At 39.6% G+C, this 12277-nt stretch overlaps 1 protein-coding gene across 6 annotated transcripts in view; it reads left to right on the top strand.

Moving 5' to 3' along the window:
* Positions 1-5815, top strand: part of LOC120563691 (transcription factor SOX-6-like) — a 114729-nt gene extending 108914 nt beyond the window's left edge. For all 6 annotated transcript variants that reach the window (XM_039808046.1, XM_039808043.1, XM_039808047.1 and 3 more), the window contains 2 exons: positions 246-459; positions 2663-5815. In XM_039808046.1, the coding sequence (XP_039663980.1) occupies positions 246-459; positions 2663-3008 (560 nt within the window). In that variant the 3' untranslated portion in view covers positions 3009-5815. The remainder of the gene's footprint in view (positions 1-245; positions 460-2662) is intronic.
* Positions 5816-12277: the final 6462 nt, after the last annotated feature.

Here is a 12277-nt window from a genome sequence, read left to right as displayed (position 1 = left end):
CCAAGAGCAAGCATTTAGTGCAACAGTGGCGAGGAAAAACTTCCTTTTAGGCAGAAACCTCAGGCTCTTGGTGGGCGGGCATCTGCCGCTGCTGGTTGGGACACAGAGACACAGATACAGATATGCTTCCTTAAGTCTGTTATGTTGATTTCCTAAGATACATGTATGTTTTATGACAAAGCTAAATAAAACTAAAACAAAACAGAAAGAATGGACGAGAAAAAAATCTCAATCATTTTCTCCAGGCTCTCGCTGGAAAGCAATGACCAACCAGGAGAAGCAGCCGTACTATGAGGAGCAGGCCCGTTTGAGCAAGATCCATTTGGAGAAATATCCCAACTACAAGTACAAGCCGCGGCCCAAGAGAACCTGCATCATCGACGGCAAGAAGCTGCGCATTGGAGAGTACAAGCAGATGATGCGGTCACGGCGTCAGGAGATGAGGCAGTTCTTTGTCGGGTGAGTACCACGGGTACTAGTGGTTGTATGGGTGGTTTGAAAGAAAGCTGCAGTGAATCCTTTGTCTTGAAGATAAAGAAGATGTTCAAAGTAACTCAATTTGAATGACTGCGCAATGTCTCATGTACAGCTTGCAATGGAATTACAAGAATTTGTTTTACAAGGTGTAATTCCACAGAAACAGCTTGCCCAATCACTGCATTACGTACAATGTTAGAAGGAGAAAGTTCTGCACATCTCTAAAGAGACGTCATTGTGCATTGACAGCCACAAGCCTTGGATCACACATAGACTTTTTGTCTTGCTGTTGCACCTCTGACCTTTCAGTTCAGTTGGCTCTTTAATACACATGCCATCCTGCTAGCCACCTTGGCCTGAATAGAGGTAAAAAGAATAAGCTAGAGGAAATATAAAACCAAATGTAATTCACAAAAGGAAGTTATGGAGCATTTCAATCAGAAATGTATTTCAATTAAGTTGTTTCCTAGCACTTTATACAGTATGATGTATTTCTTTTCTTAATGTTTCACAGCATATAATATAAATATTCTTAACTACATCCATTTGCTAGAGGTTTGTGGGGTGACCATCAAGGTTTATGGACCATTCATGAAAGGTTTCAAGGTATCTGCAAAACCCTTTAAACCTTCGCTGAAGAGCATTATATATTTTGTAGTCAGTGCAGAGAGGGGAAAAACAGTGGCATTGTCTTAATAGGAACCAGCCATGGATGTGTTTAAAGCCATCACAGTGGCCTGTGCTTGAGATGGATTTACCAGAGGCCAAGGCTTTGAATAGGAGCGATTTTTAATAGCTTGTCATTTATTAAATTAGGACAATGCTGGGCGCTTGCGGGCAGTGAAATTGGACACAGACAGACATAGTGGAATATGAAATATAAGCAGATGTTTGAGAGGGAACGAGAGCGAGGCAGACGTCACGGGCTGAATGCCACATTTACTGTGTGTGGTCAAGTAAATACATATAAAAAAGGCCTGGTCTTTCAATCAAATCAAATAGCTACTGGGAGCCAGTACACAACCAGTTGCTGGCACATTCCATATGACTAAACCAGTGTTGTTTTAAAGCGTTTAATGTGAAAATGAGAGCGTACGTCGGTAATTGTTTCAGGAGACAGAGGAAGGAAAACTGTTAGGTGAGAAAAGTGACAGCAATTTTCCTGCTTTATGTGGCTCATTTGAGGAGCCAGAGGGCCTGTTTGAGTGATGTGCATTTACCCTCATTCCATCTACTGTATATCTTAGCAGGTTATTTAGCCGATGCTACTGTGAGCTGGCAGGGAGAGCTCCGTGTTAGGACATGCCCGACCGTTGCTGTTTAACTTAAGTGGCCTCAGAATTAATGTTTTGTTCAAAGCACTTTGTTCACAGGAGGTTATAATGAATTAGTATCTGATCAAACGCCAATCTGTCCACCATCTACAGTAACCAGTTGACAAGTTAACTGTTGCTATGTCGAAAGATTTTTTTTAGGGTTAGGGTTTGTTTGTTTTTAGCCATGTTTGTTGTCCACCACTTTTTTTTCTCAGACTGAAATGTCTCAACAACTATCAAATGGATTGCTATGATATTTTGTACTAGACATTCATGTTCCCCAGAGGATGAATCGTACTGATGTAAAGCGATCCCCTGAAGTTTCCTCTAACGCCACCATGAGGTTGACATTTGTGGTTTTGCGCGAAAAGTATAGTAAACAACTATCAGATGGATTGCCATGACATTTAGCAGACATATCTCTTCAGGAGGAATTGTTATAACTTTGGTGGTCCCCTTGCGCCATCATCAGGTCAAAATTTAAGTTTGTAAAATACTTTAGTTTATGTCAAAATACCTGCAAAACTGATGACAATCACATTAGCCTATGCTGTACTTTGTGTTTAATGCTAATTAGCAACGGATAACATGTTAAACGCCATATACCTCCTAAACATCAGCATGTTAGCATTGTCATTGTGAGCTTGTATGTAGCATGCTGACATTAGCCTTTAGCTCGGAAGACCGCTGTGTAGCCTCCCAGTCTTTTCTGTCTTATATGTGTTCATTTCTGTACTTTTCCATGATATTTTATGTATTCTTATTCCATGTTGTGTCATGTATATCAAGGCTTTTTTTTTATTGTTTATTAAGAAACCTTTGCTTAATAACTTCTTTTTTTATCTTCTCTTCTTTCTTTGTTTTCTCAGGCCTCAGCCACAGATTCCTCTCGGCAACGGCCCCGGCGGAGTTGGAGTTTACCCAGGTGCCATAACCATGGCAACGGCAGCCACACAATCCCCACACCTGACCTCAGACTGCTCAAGCAACTCAGCCAGCCCTGAACCCGCCATCCCTGTCATTCAGAGCACGTACGGGATGAAGTCCGAGCCTGGCGGCGGAGGCAACAACGGTGGCAGGGTCAGAGCCTTGGATCTGCCCAGCGACCCCACCAACGGAGACGACGACATGGACATGTACGAGGACTTTGAGGACGAGCCCAAGTCAGACTATAGCAGCGACCACGAGACACGAGAGGCCGTCAGTGCCAACTGAGTGTGCTCAGGGTGTCCAGTTGTAAAAAAAAAAAAAGAGAGAAAATAAATCCTCTGTTACACTCAGAGACACTTTTTAAAAACAGTTTATTATAGAGACCTTCAGGCAAACTTTCAGGACATGTTGCGCCATGCACTGAGCATGCCCAGACAGGATTCAAACTCAGCGGACATGCTCAGGAAGTTCTTCGGCAGTATCTCGATGGAGGTCCATTTGAAGGAGAGGGCTGATGGAAAAAAAAAAGTGTGACCCAAGAAAACAAGCTAAACAGACACCTGGACATCCAACTGACATTAACCTTTAGTTTCCTACACTTTGACAATCTTAACAGGAGCAGATAAGAGTTAGAGGAGAGAGAGAGAGCGAGAGCGAGCGAATGGGACGATGGACAAATGAGCGACAAACACATTGCTGTGTGGTTTGTAAAGAGCATGCATGGATTTTGAAGCATCAGGAATTGGTCTTCAACAGCTATTTGGTCTTAAATGTTTAAGGAGTGATTTAGTTTCTATCATTATGTATTTACTTTTCTGTGTTTTTTTTTTGTTCAATAGACTTTTTTTCTGACAGGTCACTGCCTGTACAAACTCTGGACTGTCAGAACTTGAAATTTGAAAAGTTTTAATATAAATCCTAGCTATTGTAATCTTATAGTCTTACTTTTGTTTCTTACGAATACAGTGCATCTACATCTTGTTTTCTGACAAACTGCTTACATTACATTACTGTTATTTTTTTTTTTATATATATATCCCAGCTCAGGTATGATGTGCCAGCTTGTGAATGTGTTTTTTGGTTTTGTTTGTTTTCATACAAAAAGAGTGGTAGGACTTTTCCGACTGTCAATGAAATAAAGGGAGCAACATCCCTTATATCACATTATTATTATTATTATTATTATTATTATTATTATTATTATTATTATTATTATTAAAATAATAATAAGTAAGTAAGTAAGTACCCAGGCATTGTACATTGATTTTCTTCAAATGTGCCAAACCTACATTCACATTCACTCGGGATGTTGTAGTCTTAACTTCCAATGCTGCAAAAAAGTCTTATACAATCAGCTTTTTCTATCTGATGAGATGAGTTTCTACTCGGTAACTGCTGGCTCCCCTCCTGGCCCAATCACAGGCAAAGCTCAGGGAGGATGTGTTTTCATCACGCTTGCTCAGTCACACACACACACACACACACACACACACACACACACACACACACACACACACACACACACACACACACACACACACACACACACACACACACACACACACACACACACACACACACACTTCGATCTTTGGCAGTCCCTCCAGCTTTCAGATGTAGTTACAGTAGAAGAGTCTGTTCTTCAATTCCACTGCATTGGTGCTTTCATGAACCACATTGCCCATAGTTCCTTTAGGCCAAACACTTAGCACATTGTGCTGTTAAGTGCAGTACGGTGTAACCAAACGCCGCCATTTAGCATTTGAGTTTGTACCTTTCAATCTGGCCAAAGGTAGAGACGTGTTTCGGCTTAATTTCTGCTGAGACACTTTTAAGAGTTCTTTTAAGTCTTAAAAGTGTACCGATAGCTCTGTTCATTCAGCGTCATAGGAAAGGGGATGAGCAGTGTTAGAATGACCCTTCTGTAGGATAAAAGTTCCTAATATTCTGGATCCCTTCACTGTATTTTGAATTGTGTTTTGATGCGGTACAAAATGTTACTATTTTTATTAGCCTGTTTATATTTGTAAATGTCTTCTCAGCATCATGTGGGAAAGATACACCAAACTTGTGTTTTAAAAAAAAAAGAAGAATTTATATAGTTGCAAAAAATGGGTTTAAGAGGTCTGTTATTTCAAAAAGGGTACATTTTTTCTACGTTGCATGTATATTTTGAAGACAAGTAAATTATTAAGAGAAGAATAGAGGAGGAAAAGTGCATAGTTCTCAATCAGCTTCTCAGTCAGCCATCAGTCAGAGCAAAGTTTTTCCACAGTCTGAACCAAGATGTTCCTCTTTCGTCTTGGTGCGGCACAGTGGTCAGCACCATGCTGGGTGTGCACTCTTTTTCCTCTATTTTACTCGAATGTCACATTCTTTCTCTCTAGACACATAATATTTTTTCTTTGTCTCTTTCAACACACATTTTGAACATTTTGAACACCTGTGACCTCGGATGGTTTCTGGGTGCTCTGTTCAGCTGTCAGCTGTTTCACACGTCTTCATGAATCCATAGTTCTGACCATATCTGGCAGTTTTTACTTGCTTCACAAGCTGGGACTGAACATTGGTTTTTGCTTGCATCACGGTAAAAAAAAAAAGAAAAAGCCTCATGCATAGACATTTCTGTTAGTGTCATACGCATCCTAAGCACTGGATATAAATTCTATGTTTTTTTTTGTTTTTTTAGTATTGACTAATGTGAAGTTGTTGTTTGGTTTTCAACATGATAAATTAGAACAGTCAAAGGTCATTATAGGAAGCCTCTTACATGCCAGGCACAAGTAAATTTCCATTTCTTTAGAAACATTTCATTATTTGAAGCAAGTTTTGTCGCCGCAGCTCTAGTGCCGCCTGAAGGGGTCACATCGCCTCTCATCTCTTTAAAACCTCATGCTCTTGTCAGTTGTGCCCGGCAGAAGCAGAACACAAGTTTCCTGGTCACATACATTTTGTGATGAGTATTGTATTTGAAATTCAATTGTGCGTTTTAACATTTCATTGTATTTATTAGCCATCGTTGGCTCTAAAAAGTGTCAGTACAACTTGGTGAGAAAGACAATCAAAAAAAAATAAAAGAAATAAAAAGTAAAGACGTGAGATTTTTCCTTACAAGTCTGTCCCTTCATCATGGCTTTTCAAGTGCTTCCTTGACTTTAGTGGGAAGACAAGATATTGCATATTTTGTATAACTGTTCATTTGCAGATAAACATTCATACTGTGTTATGCATATGAAAGCACTGTGCACATGTTACAGGTAGTGCTGCATGAATTTTTATTTCCATTAGCTAGTGCTCTCAGGCATCTAATAATTTCCAACACAAGGCTTTATGTTTCCAAAGTCGAGCTATTCCACTTGGTCTATATTTTGGTGGCCCATTACAGTAAATGTGGCCTATTGTTCCATTGAGTGTGTGTGTGTGTGTGTATGTGTGTGAGGTAACGCCACACATTCTGACTGAGCTGGGGTGTAAACGCCACGGCGCCGGTGCTCGCTGCAGCCAATCCCAGCATTTCAGAGAGAGAAACAGAGGGCTCAGCCATATGCAGCCACATCATAAATCTAATTGTAATTCCCAAATCAACTGTAGCGTCACCCTGCGAGGGGCGCCGGCAAGTTTGTCACACACTCCTTTGTGTGTGTGTGTGCGTGTGTGTGCGCTATAGCCTTTAGTTGGGAGGTTGTTTGAAATCATACTTGTGCTGTTGCCATGCTAATCTCGTTAAATAAGTCATCATAATATACATTTCCTTTTTTCCTTTCTGCAGGAAAGAACATCTAGCTGTTTGCAAGTTGACAGATTGTTTCTGTGTGTGCACATTTTTGTCAGTGTATGTAAAGCTTTCAGCACCTTAAACAAAGGAGAGCGTAGTTCATTACAGCGCAGTCATAGTTTCCTAACTTGATACATACGCTCATATACGTATATACAAACTTCATTTATCCCAGGAGGAAACGGATGTAATCCACCATTTAGTTTGCATGATTTTGACAGTTGTTAAAACTACCGGTAGCTAAATGTAAAGAGATTAACACTCAACACAAAAATATTAAAGAAAACTCAAATGGACCTGCTGTATTAATAATTTTAAGAATTTGTGTGCATTGAGTATGAGAGCTGGGTGGTGTTTGCTACGTCTGAAAAAAAGTTGAGAGACTAGTTTTCTATGGTAATTTAATTGATGTCCCAATGAGGTGCCAGCATATACAAATACTCTGCCTAAATAAAAAAAATATGTTTTTTACAACAAAAAAAACATTTAAATTTGAATGACTAATTCTGAAATTACTCCTTTAATTTAAATATTGTTAATTCCCAACTTTTATCAGCCAGACACAAGATGTCTCCTACTTCACTGGAAAGTCCATCCTTAGTGTATGTGCACTATAGGTTTCAACTTTCCACATCACACTGGTATAAGCTGCATATTGGACCACTGGACCACTAGTTGTGATGTCACAAATTCGTGTTGGTATGAACACGTCTCAAACTGAGAGCAGAATGTGAAAACATCCTTCTTTCAAACTCTGCTCTTACATTACTCTGCACATAGAAGGTCAAACAACACCACGGGAGTTTAAAGCGGATATTTGTGAAGATTGACAGCTTGCCCAGTTACCGTGCCAAGTGTTCTTCTTCAGTGAGGGAGAAACTGACATGGTGATGATGAACTGAGCAGTGATTACATAGACTTTGACTGCACCTTCCTTTTCTTGTGGGTTTGGTGTCTGTGGTGATGATGAGGCATAATGATACACTTTCTTCATGAAAGGCTTGTCTCGAATGGGCCCTCTCGGCAAATTCACTTTTTGATTTTTAAGAACCACCTTGAAGAGTACAGAAAACAAGGTCCTTTCTTTTTTCCCTTTCTTGTCCTCACCGATCAGTCCTTTCAGATCAAGAGAATTATAAATTGTTATTACGAAGGAGGAGCCCCCTTCAGACGTGTTGGATAGGCTTTTACAATGAGGCATCAAAGCACCCTGTTTTGATCATGGTGGCTCCACTACTCATTAAAGCGCACAGAATGACCATCCTCTTTGAGCCAAGAGCTTACGATGCTTAGTCATTCAAATGCTTTTGATTTAATAGGGGAATGAATGACCCTCGCTCTTTCATTGAGCTGACCATGTTCCACAATGAGCACTGTTTGAGTCATTTTGCAGGTAAAAAGTTGTCCACATTTAATTGAAGAGTGAACATTTGTTTTAGACTTTCAGGTTACGTACAACTTTGACATGAAAAGACAGGTTTAATTGAAATGTTACCTGAAGTCAAGAGTAAGTTCATTGAAAGGTTAGGATTAATTGCGGTCAGACACACCGTCATTTATTTTCTTATGAAAGAATATATATATATAAATTGCATTTTAGTTCATTTGTTTGATTCAAGATGTTCTTTCCCTCAAATATTCTTATGTGAACATAAAAAAAAAGTTTATTCAACACACACATGCATGCTGTACCAGACATCTATTCTCTGGTAGGTCTTTTCTGGGAAACAAGATCTAAAGCCTACAGCCATGCTAGCGACTCAGCATGTTGAATGCTTATATTTGCTAATTAGCAATAAACACAAAATACAGCTAGGGCTGATGGCATTAGTTTTGCAAGTATATGTCAGAAACCAAAGCAATGATGGTGCTAGATAAAAAAAAAAAAAAAAAGCAGGCGATCAACAAAGTCATTACAATTCATCCCAAGGGGAACATGAACGTCTGTACCAAATTTCATGGCAATCCATCTAATAGTTGTTGAGACGTTTCATTAAAAACCACAAATGTTAACCTCATGATGACACGCAAGAAAAAGTCAGTAAGAATCATCCTCTGGGGAACATGAAGGTCTACAAAGGCTGACAGACAGACCAACTTTGATATATCTTAAGTCATAACACTAGTGTAGCTAAAAGTACTCTGAAACAATGAAGTGATAGACTTTATATTTCCAACCGCATTAATGGTTGTCCCTACAGAATATGGACAATATGAACTGGGTAATTACAAATTAATCCAAATGAATGAAGAACATCGGCGTTTGTTTTTAGATGCTCACAAATTGAAAAGGTGGTAGGATTTATATAATAGAGAAAGACGGATAGAAAGAATAGAAAGTTTTTAAGTGTTTTCAATATTCTAAGAAACTTTTTGAAAGTGTAGTGTAAAGCTTTTCCTTGAATACATTGTTTGACCGTTTGTAGCAAATGAAAATTGATGACAATTATAAATTGGGGGTGTTATTAGAATTCCAAGGGTCAGCAGCCTTGGGAGGCCTTCAGCAAAAAAGCTAAATGCAATATTTGAATAAATGAGGGTTAAAAAAAAAAAAGCCTTTGAAAGGAGATGCTTTAGTTGTGTTTGAGTTTCAATGTCTTTTAAACATTGCATACAGGCCTATACTTCTTTTTTAACTATTATAAGTAAAAGAAAAAAATCTACAGCTCTTTTTTGGATTGGCAGTGGACAAAAGGCCATTTTTTCCTTTTTGAGGCAAAGTCCTTGGGTCTTTTTAAGTGCATTAGTCCGCTAATTAAATATTATATGTTTAACGAAAAATGCACTTTGAAAGCAACTGGATTGTTTGACTCAAAGACATCGCTGCAGCCTTGATGAGTGGAACTGTGTGCGACCATGAGAAGGTAAAGAACGTCATTGTTGCGAGCCCTCCCCTCATTTCACCCACCATAATCCTTTCTACAATCACATTCCCTTTTGTGCTTCCCTCGCAGATAAAGATGCGAGACACAGTTATGCAGAAGAGGGCACTCCTTGACATATCCAAGCATGTGGCCTCCATTTTGCACAGTCTGATGTGTTTGTTTCATTGACATACACACGAACCTATTGATCGCTATTTAAAATGGTGTGAAGCTCTACAGGCGATCGTTGGTTTTACAAGACAAACTCAACAGCCTTGGGTTAAAACAACGATGTTAGCTAAAACTGTTAAAGTGTCACACTTGAATGTATCTCCATTCCATGCAAGTAGGAGGCAAACATGATGTAAGATGTCAACACATTCAAATTTAAACACATATTCTGTTTTTCACATTTGAATCTAAGATTACTTGGTCACTTCCCCTTTACACTGCCCCAACTGGTCTGGAAAGTTTTAACCTCTCAACCTTTAATGCTCTCGCTAATGATATTCCAACCCTTTCTCATTCGAACTCGCGAAAATACTTTAACGTTTGGACAGTGGCTGTCAGTGGCTGTCACGCGTCTAAGCGAAGGCAAAAGGCGTCCTTCAGCATGTTTGTATAACGCGCGCGCGGGGTACACAGGGTTTGCTGCAGTAGCTGTAAGGCCTATATTCCGCGGGAGTTATTATTGGGGTGTCGGTGGGTCAAACACAGGACTTGAGACCGGGACCTTGTCCCATGAGACCGTGATTCGTGGTCCCGCTTTGTCACGCTTCCTAAAGTCGCTTTTTAACCGTCCCTGTTATTCCCGCGTGGTCACCGAAACGTAAACCCACCCATGATTTTTTACTAAACTCAACCGGTCATGTTTGATTGACTTCTTTACCTGGCATATTTTGGGAATATCCATAAAAGCTGCAGAATGTTTCTCTTTAAAACACTTTCTGTGTGAATTTTCAGATTGTGTTCTCTCAGTTTCTCTTCCATGGATAATGTTCAATACTAATATGTTACGGAGGAAACATGATGATGCATAGATTATGTTGACTGTATTGTCATTTTAATGCACTTTCTTTTTATGTTGCCATTTCCAAACGCCAGGGACAAATAGATGAAAATTACGCCTGCTGAGCTAAATCTGGCTCATTTACCGTTGCTTTGCTGTTGATTAATAAGCATTGTCCCTGTTAAATGAATAAATAACTCATTCAACTGCTTAAGTCAAGAATAAACATTCAATCTCAATTTTTGAAGCCAAATGGATGAGAAGTCCATACTGCTCGGAAAATGAAACTTTTAGCATACAAGCAATATTCTGATGAAGGTAATGCCATATGACCCATATTGGACGCCAGGTAGAGACATTGTTCAACTTTACTTTAAATGTTTTTCACTTTGTTTTTCCCTCCAGTATCTGCTCCTGGCATCTAAAGTGCGCATTAAGGGCTTCATGATTATGTTTGGGCAACTCAAAGCACTTGGTGAAGGTCCTGGAAATATTGTGGTAATGGCAAATACATCCAAGGCTAGGCAACCAAAGCATTTGGTTACATTTTGAGAAAGGTTGTGGTCTTGGTTCAATTTTGAAAAGTCAATGCAGATTTGAAGGATTAGAGAGTCGAACTAATGAGCATTTTATGCTCTGCCATCCACCCTCCATCGTCTCCACAAACTTTCACTGTAGTATTACAAGGTTCAACCCAGTCACACGGCAGTTCGTGAAATGGTCACGTAATTGAATCTATTGATTTATGTACACGGACACGTTTATCTCGTTTTTTCGTGTGATGGTCAGCACGTTTTTTAAAGGTGCCCTGCCATCGCATTTCATTACTTTGTGGTAATGTCTGAAGTTCTACAATGGACTCTGTACATTTTTTGTGGAAAAAATGCCTTGGTTACCTTGTTTCAAGCCATTTGAGCGGTATAGAAAGATTGCAGGAAGACTCAGCTCGATTTGTGCCAGTTCTCATTAATATTCAACGAGCTGGGCTGATCTCTGATTGGCTAACAGCTAGCCAATGAGAGCCTTGCTATCAGCATCCTTTTACCCAGCGCAACTGGGTGAGCTCATGAATTGAGCTCAGGCAACATCAAGTCAGACTGACCAGCTTTTGCAATTGGCCTGATTTCTTTTCTTTTCAGTGGCTAGAGCTGACAGAGGAGGTAGCAGTTCATATTCACATTTACTACATAACACAAACAAATATGGACCTAACATATTTAAAAAATACAAGTAAAAACGTTTTTGTGTGGCAGGGCACCTTTAAACTAATGTATTAAAAGTGGCTATGGTAGAGAGTAGTATGAAAGGCCGAAAATCCGGCTAGGGAGGTTGGTTGGGGTGGTGGATGGGTCAAACAACATAGGACTTTCACCCAGGAGTCCGGGATGGTGTCCCGCTGTCACGTTCTTAAACCGAATCATCCCGTTCTTCTTTTCCTAAACCCAACCGCCACACCCCGCCAAAGAATTTTTGCGTGTTCATTTCACCCGCCGAATCACAGAAAGAATCGTGCGTGTGATCATGAAACCCAACTGACAGAAAGAATCGTGCTGTGATCACAAAAGATGCTTCCCATTGAAATACATCAGTTTAAAAAAGGTGGGACCATCATGAAAAAAAAAGATAAACGTGTCCGTGTACACAAATCAATAGATAAAAATTTTGTGACCATTTCACGAACTGCCATGAACTGTGTTGCAAGGTTGCACCACTTTTGCTTAAAGCAACCTGTTCAGTGGACATAATCCAGGTGGCAATTTCTACACAGAATGTATTTGGTAATGCAAATTTGTTGTGTCTAAACCAGTGGTGGAAGAAGTATTCAAATCCTTTACTTAAGTTAAAGTACTAATATCACACTGTAAAAATACTTTGTTACAAGTAAAAGTCCTGCATTGAAAATATT

The sequence above is a fragment of the Perca fluviatilis genome, chromosome 8 (assembly GCF_010015445.1).
Source record: "Perca fluviatilis chromosome 8, GENO_Pfluv_1.0, whole genome shotgun sequence".
Classification (NCBI taxonomy): domain Eukaryota; kingdom Metazoa; phylum Chordata; class Actinopteri; order Perciformes; family Percidae; genus Perca; species Perca fluviatilis.
This window is presented reverse-complemented; position numbering and strand designations above follow the sequence as displayed.